General features: G+C 45.6%; 1 protein-coding gene and 1 long non-coding RNA gene across 3 annotated transcripts in view; both read right to left on the bottom strand.

The window, feature by feature from the left end:
* Window positions 1-945: 945 nt before the first annotated feature.
* On the bottom strand, window positions 946-1,509 carry LOC115156428 (uncharacterized). The gene is made up of 2 exons (XR_003868244.1): window positions 1,383-1,509; window positions 946-1,308 (listed from the first exon to the last, which is right to left on the bottom strand). It is a non-coding gene; the product is annotated as an uncharacterized LOC115156428 (long non-coding RNA).
* Window positions 1,510-5,307: 3,798 nt separating this feature from the next.
* Window positions 5,308-17,041, bottom strand: part of LOC115157683 (chemokine XC receptor 1) — a 37,838-nt gene continuing 26,104 nt past the window's right edge. The window contains exons 3-5 of one of the 2 annotated variants that reach the window (XM_029706129.1): window positions 13,883-14,184; window positions 9,238-9,488; window positions 5,308-6,572 (exon numbers count right to left, since the gene is read on the bottom strand). In XM_029706129.1, the coding sequence (XP_029561989.1) occupies window positions 5,558-6,572; window positions 9,238-9,488; window positions 13,883-13,909 (1,293 nt within the window). In that variant the 5' untranslated portion in view covers window positions 13,910-14,184 and the 3' untranslated portion in view covers window positions 5,308-5,557. The remainder of the gene's footprint in view (window positions 6,573-9,237; window positions 9,489-13,882; window positions 14,185-17,041) is intronic. The other variant, XM_029706130.1, reaches the window with a different exon arrangement.

The raw sequence follows: 17,041 nt of genomic DNA, 5'->3' as shown, positions 1-17,041 counted from the left end.
AGCCACTCCTTTTGCCCCCGTCTCTTTCAACCATACAGTTTATCAATTCCTCATCAATCCATGGAGCCTTAACAGTTCTAACAGTCAGTTCCTCATCAATCCATGGAGCCTTAACAGTTCTAACGGTCAGTTCCTCATCAATCCATGGAGCCTTAACAGTTCTAACGGTCAGTTCCTCATCAATCCATGGAGCCTTAACAGTTCTAACGGTCAGTTCCTCATCAATCCATGGAGCCTTAACAGTTCTAACAGTCAGTTCCTCATCAATCCATGGAGCCTTAACAGTTCTAACAGTCAGTTCCTCATCAATCCATGGAGCCTTAACAGGTCTAACAGTCAGTTTCTCGTCAATCCATGGAGCCTTAACAGTTCTAACGGTCAGTTTCTTAACAGGTCCATGTTTATCAATCATTGGAAGAATCAATTTCATAAATTCATCAAGTCCAGCATCTGGATTCTCCTCATTAATCACATCAGACCAACAAATATTTTTAACATCATCCACATAAGAGTCACAGCAAAATCTTTTGTATGATCTCTTATACAGTATTTTAGGCCCAGCTGTTGGAACTTTGGCTTTCCTGGATATAGCCACTATATTGAGATCACTGCATCCAATGGGTACGGATACAGCTTCAGAACAAAGGTCTATAGTATTAGTAAAAATGTGATCGATACATGTGGATGATCTTGTTCCTGTAGTGTTTGAAAACACCTTGGTAGGTTGATTCATTAACCTGAACCAGATTACAGCCACTGGTTACAGTGAGAAGCTTCCTCTTGAGTGGACAGCTTGATGAAAACCAGTCAATATTCAGGTCCCCAAGAAAGTAGACCTCTCTGTTTACATCATATACACTATCAAGCATTTCACACATATTATTTAGATACTGACTGTCAGCACTTGGTGGCCTATAGCAACACCCCAAAAGAAAAGGCTTTAGATATTATTTTATTAATTTATTTAAACATAGGTTAATAATGCCTGTGACTACAGTTAAGAATTCGATGCTTATTTTCCCACGTTGATAAAAAGCTGTAAACGCTGTGTCCTGTATAATTCAGAACAGATTTGGTTTGATGTGCTAAAGCAGTGAGTAAAACAAACTCAGGGAAGAGGTTTCTGATGTTAACATGCATGAAAACCAAGGCTTTTACGGTTACACTTAATACATAAATACCACTTGAAGCTTGACGATGAGTTGATCATTTCAATGATCTGTGAAGAGCTAAGGCACTGAGACTGAGAATGACTGCTCTTTATTGGGACATCTTCATCTGCAGTCAGGCTTTCACAGCTCTCTGTATCTAAGGACAGAAAACATCACAAGAAACGTCATTATACTCAAACTAGACAGCACTGAATGTGATGTTGTTATTACCTCTGTCCTCACTTCTAGGGACTGGAACTACAGCGTGACATGACCACCGTCACACAGTGGTCCACTGTCAGGCAGGTCAGCAACATCAGACTGCAGTAATGACCGGTGAAGTAGGCCCTGGTTAACTGGGGTCAGAGGTTAGGGTTAGGGTCAGGCAGGTCAGCAACATCAGACTGCAGTAATGACCGGTGAAGTAGGCCCTGGTTAACTGGGGTCAGAGGTTAGGGTTAGGGTCAGGCAGGTCAGCAACATCAGACTGCAGTAATGACCGGTGAAGTAGGCCCTGGTTAACTGGGGTCAGAGGTTAGGGTTAGGGTCAGGCAGGTCAGTAGCATCAGACTGAGGGAGGGAGTCAGGTTTAGGGGTTAGAAAGGGTTAGACAGGTCAGAGGGTTAATGTAATGACATCATACCCACCAAGGCGCTGAACACCGAGTGAGTCAGGTGACAGACGGCCCAGAAGGGCAGGGTCAGGGTGAAGAGGAAGAGGAGGGCAGAGGACAGCAGGTGGAGAATGAACAGGTTGGTGACCCTCCTCAGGTCCTCAATGACAAATAGCACACAGCAACAGCCAGTTACCTAGACGACACAGAGCACCCAGCAACAGGCAGTTACCTAGACGACACAGAGCACCCAGCAACAGGCAGTTACCTAGACGACACAGAGCACCCAGCAACAGGCAGTTTCCTAGACGACACAGAGCACCCAGTAACAGGCAGTTACCTAGATGACACAGAAGCAGGCAGTTACCTAGACAACACAGCAACAGGCAGTTACCTAGACGACACAGAGCACCCAGTAACAGGCAGTTACCTAGACGACACAGAAGCAGGCAGTTACCTAGACAACACAGCAACAGGCAGTTACCTAGACAACACAGAGCACACAGCAACAGGCAGTTACCTAGACAACACAGAGCACACAGCAACAGGCAGTTACCTAGACAACACAGAGCACACAGCAACAGGCAGTTACCTAGACAACACAGAGCACCCAGCAACAGGCAGTTACCTAGACAACACAGAGCACACAGAAACAGGTCGTTACCTAGACAACACAGCTGATCATAGTCCTCCTCACTGTTGTTCAGAAGGCTGTTGTTCAGGAGGCTGTTGTTCAGGAGGCTGTTGTTCAGGAGGCTGTTGTTCAGGAGGCTGTTGTTCAGGAGGCTGTTGTTCAGGAGGCTGTTGTTCAGGAGGCTGTTGTTCAGAAGGCTGTTGTTCAGGAGGCTGTTGTTCAGGAGGCTGTTGTTCAGAAGGCTGTTGTTCAGAAGGCTGTTGTTCAGAAGGCTGTTGTTCAGAAGGCTGTTGTTCAGAAGGCTGTTGTTCAGAAGGCTGCAGCTGGTCTTCCAGGACTCACTCAGGTCCATGGCTGCATGTCTGCAAGTTATTTCCCAGAAAAGGTAATACTGCATCACAGAGGCATCCATGAAGGAGTAAGAAACATGTGATATTTAAGATACTTTCCAAGATGTTGAAGTATACAGTTCTAGAACTCCAAATATACTGCACTACAACAACTACTACAGTTCTAGAACTCCAAATATACTGCACTACAACAACTACAGTTCTAGAACTCCAAATATACTGCACTACAACAACTACTACCGTGTAGTGTATTTGGGTTGGGAATCCGTTTCAATACTGTCACAGATGAATGTCCAGTTTCCTGAATGTTTCAACAACATATTGATGGATAAGATAATATGGTAATAATGAAGAGACCATCTTACCGTTCTAGGGTGGAGGGGACAGACTGCATGTTGTTCCTCATTTAGAGAGCTGTTAACCTGTTCTAGAGAGGAGGGGACAGACTGCATGTTGTTCCTCATTTAGAGAGCTGTTAACCTGTTCTAGAGAGGAGGGGACAGACTGCATGTTGTTCCTCATTTAGAGAGCTGTTAACCTGTTCTAGAGAGGAGGGGACAGACTGCATGTTGTTCCTCATTTAGAGAGCTGTTAAAACCTGTTCTAGAGAGGAGGGGACAGACTGCATGTTGTTCCTCATTTAGAGAGCTGTTAACCTGTTCTAGAGAGGAGGGGACAGACTGCATGTTGTTCCTCATTTTCACCTCAGTTTCAAATTTAGTCAAATTATCAAAGTATTAATTATTGTGATATATTGGACAGTTTAGACATTTTCCATCAATGTTAAAACAATTCAGTACTTTATTCAGAAGACTTAAAAACATTAAACAATATTTCAATATTTACACAATTCAAATCTGACCTTGAAAAATATATGCTGATTATATAAACCTACAGTATGGCAACACAATGGCTTGAGTGTTTACGGACATATTCAATCTCTCTCTATCCCAGTCTGCTGTCCCCACATGCTTCAAGATGTTCACCATTGTTCCTGTACCCAAGAAAGCAAAGGTAACTGAACTTAATGACTATCGCCCCGTAGCACTCACTTCTGTCATCATGAAGTGCTTTGAGAGACTAGTCAAGGATCATATCACCTCCACCCTACCTGACACCCTAGACCCACTCCAATTTGCTTACCGCCCCAATAGATCCACAGACGATGCAATCACCATCACACTGCACACTGCCCTAACCCATCTGGACAAAAATAATATCTGTATGTAAGAATGCTGTTTATTGACTACAGCTCAGCATTCAACACCATACTACCCTCCAAACTCATCATTAAGCTGGAGGCCCTGGGTCTGAACCCCGCCCTGTGCAACTGGGTCCTGGTCTTCCTGACGGGCCGCCCCCAGGTGGTGAAGGTAGGAAACAACATCTCCACTCCACTGATCCTCAACAAGGGTGTGTGCTCAGTCACCTCCTGTACTCCCTGTTCACCCACGACTGCGTGGCGTGAGTGAACGGCCTACAGACGGCCTACAGAGAGGAGGTGACGGCACTCGGAGTGTGGTGTCAGGAAAATAACCTCTCACTCAACGTCAACAAAACAAAGGAGATGATCGTGGACTTCAGGAAACAGCAGAGGGAGCACCCCCTATCCACATCGATGGACAGCAGTGGAGCTTAAATCTGCCCTTTGCATCACTGGGGGCAAACTACCTGCCCTCCAGGACACCTACACCACCTGATGTCACAGGAAGGCTAAAAAGATCATCAAGGATAACAACCACCCGAGCCACTGCCTTTTCACCCAGCTATCATCCAGAAGGTGAGGTCAGTACAGGTGCATCAACGCTGGGACAGAGAGACTGAACCTGTTTTTCAATCTTAAGGCCATCAGACTGTTAAACAGCCATCACTAGCACATTAGAAGCTGCTGCCTATAGGCATAGACTTGAAATCACTGGCCACTTTAATAATGGAACACTAGTCACTTTAGTAATGTTTACATATTTTTCCTTTACTCAACTCAAATGTATATGTTTTCTATTCTACTGTATTTTAGTCAATGCCACTCTGACATTGCTCATCCTAATATTTAAATATTCCTTAATTCCATTATTTTACTTTGAGGTTGTGTGTGCGTGTGTGTGTATTGTTGTGAATTGTTAGATATTACTGAACTGTTGGAGCTAGAAACACAAGCATTTCGCTACACCCACAATAACATCTGCTAAACACGTGTATATGACAAATAAAATTAGATTTGACTTACAGCAATCAAAATACAACAATCACAAGTTAATTTGCTTCTAAACGTGGTATTAAACGTGGTATTAAACGTGGTATTAAACGTGGTATTAAACGTGGCATTACAAGTGGCATTACACGTGGTATTAAACATGGTATTAAACGTGGTATTAAACGCGCCTCGAAACGTGGTATTAAACGTGGTATTAAACATGGTATTAAACGTGGTATTAAACGTGGTATTAAACGTGGTATTAAACGTGCTTCTAAACGTGGTATTAAACGTGGTATTAACCGTGCTTCTAAACATGGTATTAAACATGGTATTAAACGTGGTATTAAACATGGTATTAAACGTGGTATTAAACGTGGTATTAAACGTGGTATTAAACGTGCCTCTAAACGTGGTATTAAACGTGGTATTAAACGTGGTATTAAACGTGGTATTAAACGTGCCTCTAAACGTGGTATTAAACAGGTAACATGAAGTAAATAATACTACAATATCTAGTATGAAAGTGACTCCTTCCCCCTGGACTGTGAGTCAGTCTGTTACTTCTGTACAGACCACTGCTATTGTTGGGTGTTGTTTTACAGTGCTGCTATTTTAAAGTGAGAACTCCTCCCCACTGGACTGTGATGTCATTCTGCTGCTCCTGTACAGAACACTGCTATTGTTGGTGTTGTTATTGACAACGGTAACACCGTGACAACAACCTTTCAACATTCTCTTCAGGTGGTTCCGGAACTTGACCCCGACGAACACATAGAACAGAGGGTTGAGACAACAGTAAGAGAACGCCAGCAGTCTGGTCACATAGAAGGAATAGTCCAATGTATCGCTGGCGCCGCACTCCTCCGATGGTGTTGAGGATGACTCAACACTGTCAACGCCGCCGCCATCTTGACTCTTATACACCAACGTCCTGAGGAAGATAACCATGTTGTACGGCGCCCAGCCCACAAAGAAAACAAGGACCAGGCCCAAGACCAACCTGGCTGTTCTCTGACTCCTCCTGTCTCCTCCGCTCCTCTGGCGTCTAACCCTAACCCTGGGCCTCAGGAGGCGGACTACAATCTGACTGTAACAGACACACACTACTAATAATGTCACTATGAACAGGATGTTTTGCTGGTAGACCCCCCACAGCCTCCAGCTGACATCTGCAACCTCGCAGTACCGCTGTTCATCACTAGGGGCGGTAGAGTCACTAGGCCCATCAGGGTTGTTATGGTCCAGAAGGTCTTTAAGGTCGTTAGAATCAGTGATGATGAGCTTGGTAAAGATGAGAGCTGGCATAGCAGCTAACAGACTGACGGTCCAGACGACCAATGATACGACAGCGCTCCAGGTGCCCTGAGAGCGGGAGGGGCCTGACACCAGGCGAGACAGGGGGCGGAGCACGGCCAGGTAACGATGCAGCGTCATTAGGATGAGGAAGATGCCACTGCTGTAGTAGCCAGCATAGAACAGGAAGCTGACCGCCTTACAGGTGATGTCACCGTAGCTCCAGCCACTCAGGTGATAGGAGACCCAGAAGGGGAGGCCGCAGGTGAACACCAGGTCAGACAACGCCAGGTTCATCATGAACGCATTTGTCATAGACCGAAGATGCTCATACCTGGGAGAGAAGCAGAGACACACAACACTGTTTTAAACACAACACCGTTTTAAACACAACACCGTTTTAAACACAACACTGTTTTAAACACAACACTGTTTTAAAAACAACACAACACTGTTTTAAACACAACACTGTTTTAAACACAACACTGTTTGAAACACAACACTGTTTTTAACACCCTGTAACCCTGATGAAGACTACAGTAATAGTCCTACCCTGTAACCCTGATGAAGACTACAGTAATAGTCCTACCCTGATGAAGACTACAGTAATAGTTCTACCCTGATGAAGACTACAGTAATAGTTCTACCCTGATGAAGACTACAGTAATAGTTCTACCCTGTAACCCTGATGAAGACTACAGTAATAGTCCTACCCTGATGAAGACTACAGTAATAGTCCTACCCTGTAACTCTGATGAAGACTACAGTAATAGTCCTACCCTGTAACCCTGATGAAGACTACAGTAATAGGTCTACCCTGATGAAGACTACAGTAATAGTCCTACCCTGATGAAGACTACAGTAATAGTTCTACCCTGATGAAGACTACAGTAATAGTCCTACCCTGATGAAGACTACAGTAATAGTTCTACCCTGATGAAGACTACAGTAATAGTTCTACCCTGATGAAGACTACAGTAATAGTTCTACCCTGATGAAGACTACAGTAATAGTCCTACCCTGATGAAGACTACAGTAATAGTCCTACCCTGTAACCCTGATGAAGACTACAGTAATAGTCCTACCCTGATGAAGACTACAGTAATAGTTCTACCCTGTAACTCTGATGAAGACTACAGTAATAGTTCTACCCTGATGAAGACCACAGTAATAGTCCTACCCTGATGAAGACTACAGTAATAGTTATACCCTGATGAAGACTACAGTAATAGGTCTACCCTGATGAAGACTACAGTAATAGTTCTACCCTGATGAAGACTACAGTAATAGTTCTACCCTGATGAAGACTACAGTAATAGTCCTACCCTGATGAAGACTACAGTAATAGTCCTACCCTGATGAAGACTACAGTAATAGTTCTACCCTGATGAAGACTACAGTAATAGTTCTACCCAGATGAAGACTACAGTAATAGTCCTACCCTGTAACTCTGATGAAGACTACAGTAATAGTCCTACCCTGATGACTACAGTAATAGTCCTACCCTGTAACCCTGATGAAGACTACAGTAATAGTCCTACCCTGATGAAGACTACAGTAATAGTCCTACCCTGTAACTCTGATGAAGACTACAGTAATAGTTCTACCCTGATGAAGACTACAGTAATAGTTCTACCCTGTAACCCTGATGAAGACTACAGTAATAGTCCTACCATGTAACCCTGATGAAGACTACAGTAATAGTCCTACCCTGATGAAGACTACAGTAATAGTCCTACCCTGTAACCCTGATGAAGACTACAGTAATAGTCCTACCCTGATGAAGACTACAGTAATAGTCCTACCCTGTAACTCTGATGAGGACTACAGTAATAGTTCTACCCTGATGAAGACTACAGTAATAGTTTTACCCTGATGAAGACTACAGTAATAGTTCTACCCTGATGAAGACTACAGTAATAGTTCTACCCTGATGAAGACTACAGTAATAGTTCTACCCTGATGAAGACTACAGTAATAGTCCTACCCTGATGAAGACTACAGTAATAGTTCTACCCTGATGAAGACTACAGTAATAGTCCTACCCTGATGAAGACTACAGTAATAGTTATGGTTTAAACTAGGCTCTTCAACCCTGTTCCTGGAGAGATACCCTCCTGGAGGTTTACACTCCAACCCTGTTCCTGGAGAGATACCCTCCTGGAGGTTTTCACTCCAACCCCAGTCGTAACTAACCTGATTCAGTTTATCAACCAGCTAATTATTAGAATCAGGTGTGCTACAGCAGGGTTGTAGTGAAAACCTGCAGGATGGTAGTTCTTCAGGAACTGGGTTAGAGCGCCCTGAACTAGGCTATAAGGCAGTGAGGAAGACTCCACTCCTTCAGATAACACAGACCACTGAGGAAGACTCCACTCCTCCACACAGACCACTGAGGAAGACTCCACTCCTCCACACAGACCACTGAGGAAGACTCCACTCCTCCACACAGACCACTGAGGAAGGCTCCACTCCTCCACACAGACCACTGAGGAAGACTCCACTCATCCACACAGACCACTGAGGAAGACTCCACTCCTCCACACAGACCACTGAGGAAGACTCCACTCCTCCACACAGACCACTGAGGAAGACTCCACTCATCCACACAGACCACTGAGGAAGACTCCACTCCTCCACACAGACCACTGAGGAAGACTCCACTCCTCCACACAGACCACTGAGGAAGACTCCACTCCTCTACACAGACCACTGAGGAAGACTCCACTCCTCTACACAGACCACTGAGGAAGACTCCACTCCTTCAGATAACACAGACCACTGAGGAAGACTCCACTCCTCCACACAGACCACTGAGGAAGACTCCACTCCTCCACACAGACCACTGAGGAAGACTCCACTCCTCCACACAGACCACTGAGGAAGACTCCACTCCAGTTACCTCGCTCTCTCCGAACAAGATGCATGACAAGAGCAGCAAGCCAAGTTAAAATGAGGAAAATATTCCTTATCTGTGTCTCATCATCAGACTGTCCTACCTGGCCAGAATCACCAGCACCAGCAGGTTACCCACAAGGCTTAGCACAATGACCACGGAGAGGACCATGGGTGTGACGAGGGCTCCGAACCAGACCACGTCTGTCTTGGAACAGAGTTCATCCCCATACTCTTCGTCAAAGTAGCCGCTGCCGTAGAAATCACTGGTGGCATTGGTTCCATTGCTGTAGTTGAGGGTAATAGGTCTCCATCCTTCCTCTACAGTGCTATACAGGTTCCCTGTAGGAAACAGCTAAGATTCAACAAGTCTTAATGAGTGAGATTCCTATGAGGGGAAATAGGTTCAACTATACCCAGCAACAATGATAGCATGAAATACTCATAAATATACCATCATACACTGCTCAAAAAAATAAAGGGAACACTTAAACAACACAATGTAACTCCAAGTCAATCACACTTCTGTGAAATCAAACTGTCCACTTAGGAAGCAACACTGATTGACAATAAAGATTATTTCATTCATTCAGATCTAGGATGTGTTATTTTAGTGCTCCCTTTATTTTTTGAGCAGTATATTTGACCTACAATGGTATCAGTTCCTGTTTTACTAGCTCCTAGTCTGAGTCAGTCAATCTGGGTTAGTCGTAAATCTGAGTCAGTCGTCTTGCCTGTGGCTCAGTTGGTAGAGCATGGTGTGTGCAACGCCAGCATGGTGTGTGCAACGCCAGGGTTGTGGGTTCGATTCCCACGGGGGGCCAGTACAATTTTTTTTAAATGCATGAAATGAAATGTATGCATTCACTACTGTAAGTTGCTCTGGATAAGAGCGTCTGTCTGCTAAATGACTAAAATGTAAACAATATTTCTCCATGAGCGGCACAATCATATCTGTGATAAGGTGTTACAAGCTGAAGTGAACAGCAATCATGTTAAAATATACTGAACGAAAATAGAAATGCAACCGTTTCAAAGAGTTTACTGAGTTACAGTTCATATCAGGGGCGCAACTTTCACTGGGGATATGGGGGGTCAAGTCCCACATTTTGAAATTGCATTTTTGTCCCCCCACTTATCATTGTAATGGGATCCAAAAGGTGGCAACGGTGTGCTTTAGGACCATGCGGACACCTCTGACCGGTGGGGAAGGCTGTTTGGAGTGTTCCGCCGGCTGAGTTTATGACTACCCCGGACACCACACAGCGTCGTGCTGACATGGTGTGTGTAGACAAAGCTTCTGGAAGGCTGGCTGGACCAGCATGGGAGAGTTGAGCTTAGTTCAGTGTGTATGTGGTGCACTCTGTCACCGAGTTGTAAAAGCAAGCAGAGCAGAAACTGGCTACTCTTTAATTGACTGATGTAGCTGGCAAGGTAACTGCTGTTTAACTTAACAGAAAAAAAATGAGTGTTTATTCGCAGTGCTGAGCTAGTATTGTATCAGACATGTACAGTAACGTAAGCTAATGTTTCATCCCATCTCGACAAAGGTGAATGAATAAGCTATGCTAGCTAGTAATAGCTACCACAGCCAGGTCAGCTCTAGTATCTAGTTATCGGTCAGAAAGTAATAATATCCACCTCATATCGCTATCTAACAGCTGTTGTTTGTATGAAAAAATAAATTGTAGCCTTTGTTTGTCCCGTTTTAGAAGTAAATTATTAACTTTGCAAGCTTGCGCCAGTTGATGTACCGTTAGAGAAAGAGTTGGCCAAAAGTTGGCTAATCAAACTAGACCTGAATCAAACTAGACCTGAATCACACTAGACCTGAATCACACTAGACCTGAATCACACTAGACCTGAATCACACTAGACCTGAACCAAACTAGATCTGAATCAAACTACACCTGAATCAAACATGAAACCATCAGCAAAACGATTGAAGATAGATATTCTGATGTTTCTTCAGTGCAATGTGAGTTCTATTAGTCATTATGTCAATGTAACGTTATTGATCTGTCAGTTTCCCTAGCTAATTCACTACTTTTCACACTGACGCAGTAATAAACAGCACTAAGCTTACAGGCTTAACTGTCATTGTGCACAGTAGAGGTCTGGGCGGGGACCGATTTCTTCATCCCGCTACTGCCTGCACCCACTGGCTTTCTGTCCGACTCCCACCCACTACCTCAAGACCTGGTCCAACCACAGCCCTACCCACTACCTCAAGAACTGGTCCAACCCAACCACAGTCCTACCCACTACCTCAAGAACTGGTCCAACCACAGTCCTACCCACTACCTCAAGACCTGGTCCTACCCACTACCTCAAGACCTGGTCCTACCCACTACCTCAAGAACTGGTCCAAACCAACCACAGTCCTACCCACTACCTCAAGAACTGGTCCAACCGCAGTCCTACCCACTACCTCAAGAACTGGTCCAACCCAACCGCACTCCCACCCACTACCTCAAGACCTGGTCCAACCGCAGTCCCACCCACTACCTCAAGAACTGGTCCAACCCAACCGCAGTCCTACCCACTACCTCAAAAACTGGTCCAACCGCAGTCCCACCCACTACCTCAAGACCTGGTCCAACCGCAGTCCCACCCACTACCTCAAGAACTGGTCCAACCCAACCGCAGTCCTACCCACGACCTCAAGAACTGGTCCAACCGCAGTCCCACCCACTACCTCAAGAACTGGTCTAACCGCAGCCCTACCCACTACCTCAAGAACTGGTCCAAACCAACCGCAGTCCTACCCACTACCTCAAGAACTGGTCCAACCGCAGTCCTACCCACTACCTCAAGAACTGGTCCAACCGCAGTCCCACCCACTACCTCAAGAACTGGTCCAAACCAACCGCAGTCCCACCCACTACCTCAAGAACTGGTCCAAACCAACTGCAGTCCTGCAATGTTATTTTAGGCGTATGTGATGCAGCTCGCCTACCAGCCATGGTCCCCGCAATTTTGCACCCTATAAGCAATATCAAATGCACAAAAATAACTTCAGAAATAGGTTAAATTACCAGAGATTCTCACATGGCCTTTATATTGTATTACTGGGTTATATCAGCCACTTTGCTAGATGTAGTTTGAGGAGAGCAGAGTTGGAGAGACTTGCACTTCATCTTCAGCTATTTTTATAGCCTACCTTTCAGGAGTGGGAAGATTTTCAAAAGGAGAAATACGGGTGATCAATATTTAGCCCTATTTCTAGGTAATGTAGTAAACTATAGCCTAACCATAGGCCGATTTAGGAAGTCCATTTCCTTGGAAAGATAACAGCCTCGTGCTTCTCCGCCCATGCATAGGATATAGCCCACTCTATTTAATAGAGACCACACGAGCACCTGATCTCACAGGCATGGCTACTGAACTGGAAGCAGCAAGAATGATGATGCAACGTTTTGGCTAGGCCAAAAGGGTATAGTCTACCTTTTAGGAGGACGATTTGCAGGCAGAGACAAATAAATGGGTAATCAATACATATTGAAAATGAAAAGGCGCAACGCTCGCTCACCATAGTAGCCTAACCTATGTGCATGTTATGCCTTTGTAACAGTGTAGATTCCGTCCCTCTCTTCGCCCCAACCTGGGCTCGAACCAGGGACCCTCTGCACACATCAACAACTGACGCCCACGAAGCATCGTTACCCATCGCGCCACAAAAGCCGCGGCCCTTGCAACGCAAGGGGAAACCCTACTTCAGGTCTCAGAGCGAGTGACGTCACTGATTGAAATGCTATTAGCGCGCACCACCGCTAACTACTAGCCATTTCACATCAGTTACACCTTTTCCTTTTCATTGATGATTAAGTTGCTGGATATTGGTGGGAACTGGAACACACTGTCGTACACGTCGATCCAGAGCATCCCAAGCATGCTCAATGGGTGACATGTCTGGTGAGTATGCAGGTCATGGAAGAACTGGGACATGTTCAGCTTCCAGGAATTGTTTACAGATCCTTGCGACGTGGGGCCGTGCATTATCATGCTGAAACATGAGGTGATGGCAGAGGATAAATGGCACGACAATGGGCCTCAGGATCTCATCACGGCATCTCTGTGTATTCAAATTGCCATCAATAAAATGTAATTGTGTTTGTTGTCCGTAGCTTATGCCTGCCCCATACCATAACCCCACCGTCACCATGGGGCACTCTGTTCACAACGCTGACATCAGGAAACACCTCGCCCACACGACACCATGTGGTTACACGTGGCCTGTGGTTGTGTGGCCGGTTGGACGTACTGCCTAATTCTCTAAAACCACGTTGGAGGTGGTTTATGGTAATGAAATTAACTTTCAGTTCTCTGGCAGCAGCTCTGGTGGACATTCCTGTAGTCAGCAGGCCAATTGCACACTCCATCAACTTGAGGCATCTGTGGCATTGTGTTGTGTGACCAAACTGCACATTTTAGTTGCCTTTTATTGTCTACAGCACAAGGTGCACCTGTGTAATGATCATGCTGTTTAATCAGCTTCTTGATATGCCACAACCGTCAGGTGGATGGATTATCTTGGCAAAGGAGAAATGCTCACTATCAGGGATGTTAACACATTTGTGCAAAAAATTTGAGAGATATAAACTTTTTGTACGTATGGAACATTTCTGGGATCTTTAATTTCAGCTCATGAAACATGAGACCAACACTTTACATGTCACATTTATATTTTTGTTCAGTATATTTTTGTTCAGTATATATTAGATATAAAATGTATATCGCTCCTCCTACCTCCATGTTGACTCCTTCAGCATCCATCTCCCTGTAGAGGTATGTAGTCCCAGCAGGACAGGACTAGGTGGTGAGACCTTGGAACACGGAGACCCTGGAACACAGAGACCTTGGAACACAGAGACCTTGGAACACGGAGACCTTGGAACACAGAGACCTTGGAACACGGAGACTCTGGAACACGGAGACCCTGGAACACGGAGACCCTGGAACACGGAGACCCTGGAACACGGAGACCCTGGAACACGGAGACCCTGGAACACAGAGACTCTGGAACACGGAGACCCTGGAACACGGAGACCCTGGTTGTTGCTAAGTGACTACAGATGAGGATGACTGATCTGATTCAGTCTACCTGTCTCAGATACCTACTCTGACTGACTGGAACACTAGACCCTAAGGATAGACCAATGGCACCCTATTCCCTTTATGGTGCACTACTTTATATAGTGTACTATGGGGGCTCTGGTCAAAAGTAGTGCACCATATAGACCATTGAGACGCACCAAGTATGGAAGTTGGCCCTGAAATCTGTTCCTCATAGAAACAGTATGGAAGTTGCACCTGAAATCCAACTGCAGGTTTCTGTTCCTCAGAGAAACAGACGAGACCATAGGTATGACGCGTCAGAAATGGCACTCTATTCCCTTTTAACCAGGCCCACATGGGCTCCCGAGTGGCACAGCGGTCTAAGGCACTGCATCTCAGTGCTAGAGGCGTCACTACAGACTCTGGTTCGATTCCAGGCTGAATCACAGCGGTCTAAGGCACTGTATCTCAGTGCTAGAGGCGTCACTACAGACCTTGGTTCGATTCCAGGCTGAATCACAGCGGTCTAAGGCACTGTATCTCAGTGCTAGAGGCGTCACTACAGACCTTGGTTCGATTCCAGGCCGAATCACAGCGGTCTAAGGCACTGTATCGCAGTGCTAGAGGCGTCACTACAGACCTTGGTTCGATTCCAGGCTGTATCACAAACGAACGTGATTGGGAGTCCCCCAGCGTCGTCCGGGTTAGGTTTTGGCTGGGGTAGGCCGTCATTGTTAAATAAGATTTGGTTCTTAACTGACTTGCCTAGTTAAATAAAGGTTAAATCAATGTACTGTAAAGAGAATAGGGCTGCACACATAGTGTGGAGGTTGGAGCTGAACTCCAAACTAGAACACATGCAGGTATCTGTTCCTCTCAGGTAGAACGGTCCTAACAACTACAGAGGGTTACCAGGAGGATTTGGGAAAGTAAAGGTCACTAGACCACAAAGACATCAAGGTCTTTAACATCGCTGGCTGTTGTTTTTAACCCTTTCCATATAGATATGGAGGCCTTTTTTAGAGATCCACAGGACGTCTTCCTCTCCTCTTTTTTTCTATTTCCTGTTGACATTAATTACCTTCTGTTGGCTGCCGATGCCATTAAATGCTCTATCGTAGGTCTTTAAGATCTCAGTTTAAAACTATTGATCATAACATCTTTGTTGAGCGGATGAAGAGGTGGGTGGGAATCTCTGGCGTTGCCCTCGACTGGTTCAGCTCATATCTTTGTGGAACCTATTCACTACGGTGTCCCTCAGGTATCAATTCTTGAAGCCCAATCCTTTTTTCCCCCTGTATATGCATCCCCCTGGTGACATCACCCGCAATCATAATATTCAGTTTCACTGCTATGCGGATGGCATGCAGCCCTATTTACCAATCAGACCCAGTGACCAAGCTAGCATAGCTGCCCTTCACCAGTGACCAAGCTAGCATAGCTACCCTTCACCAGTGACCAAGCTAGCGTAGCTACCCTTCACCAGTGACCAAGCTAGCGTAGCTACCCTTCACCGGTGACCAAGCTAGCGTAGCTACCCTTCACCCGTGACCAAGCTAGCGTAGCTACCCTTCACCGGTGACCAAGCTAGCGTAGCTACCCTTCACCAGTGACCAAGCTAGCGTAGCTACCCTTCACCGGTGACCAAGCTATCGTAGCTACCCTTCACCAGTGACCAAGCTAGCGTAGCTACCCTTCACCGGTGACCAAGCTAGCGTAGCTACCCTTCACCAGTGACCAAGCTAGCGTAGCTACCCTTCACCGGTGACCAAGCTAGCGTAGCTACCCTTCACCAGTGACCAAGCTAGCGTAGCTACCCTTCACCAGTGACCAAGCTAGCGTAGCTACCCTTCACCGGTGACCAAGCTAGCGTAGCTACCCTTCATCAGTGACCAAGCTAGCGTAGCTACCCTTCACTGGTGACCAAGCTAGCATAGCTACCCTTCACCATTGACCAAGCTAGCGTAGCTACCCTTCACCAGTGACCAAGCTAGCGTAGCTGCCCTTCACCAGTGACCAAGCTAGCGTAGCTGCCCTTCACCAGTGACCAAGCTAGCATAGCTACCATTCACCGGTGACCAAACTAGCGTAGCTACCCTTCACCATTGACCAAGCTAGCGTAGCTACCCTTCACCAGTGACCAAGCTAGCGTAGCTACCCTTCACCAGTGACCAAGCTAGCGTAGCTACCCTTCACCAGTGACCAAGGTAGCGTAGCTGCCCTTCACCAGTGACCAAGCTAGCGTAGCTGCCCTTCACCAGTGACCAAACTAGCGTAGCTACCCTTCACCAGTGTCTTGCTGACGTCAAATGTTGGATGTCTGACCGTTTTCTCCAGCTCAATGATTTAAAAAAATCATTGGCCCCCCACCTTGCTAGAACACAGATTGTGGATAACCTTGATAATTTGTCCACCAATGTAAAGCCTAAGGCCAGAAACCTTGGTGTCTTCTTTGACCCTGACTTTAACCTCAAGCTGCATGTAAAAAAAAGTTGTCCAGTCCTGCTTTTTATCATCCAAGAAATATAGCTAAGGTCCAGTATTTTATCTCAGTCACTGATCTGGAGAAACATGCCTTTCTTTCCTCACGTCTCGATGACTGTAACTCTGTGTATACATGTCTCAGTCAGAAAACACTTAAATCGGGTGTTAGTTCATAATGCTGCAGCTCTGCTTTTAACAGGCAACAGGACATGGAATCATATCACACCTAATTTAGCTTTACTACACTGGCTACCAGTCACTTTTACAATATATTATAAAATGTTATTAATCAAGTTTAAGGCTAGGCTTTGTTTAGCCCCATCTTCTACCTCTGATCTTGTATCTCCCTATGAGCCAGGACGCAGC

The sequence above is a fragment of the Salmo trutta genome, chromosome 21, assembly GCF_901001165.1.
Source record: "Salmo trutta chromosome 21, fSalTru1.1, whole genome shotgun sequence".
NCBI classification, from domain to species: Eukaryota; Metazoa; Chordata; class Actinopteri; order Salmoniformes; family Salmonidae; genus Salmo; species Salmo trutta.
Note: the sequence above shows the minus strand (reverse complement) of the source record. Positions and strands in the feature narration are given on the sequence as shown.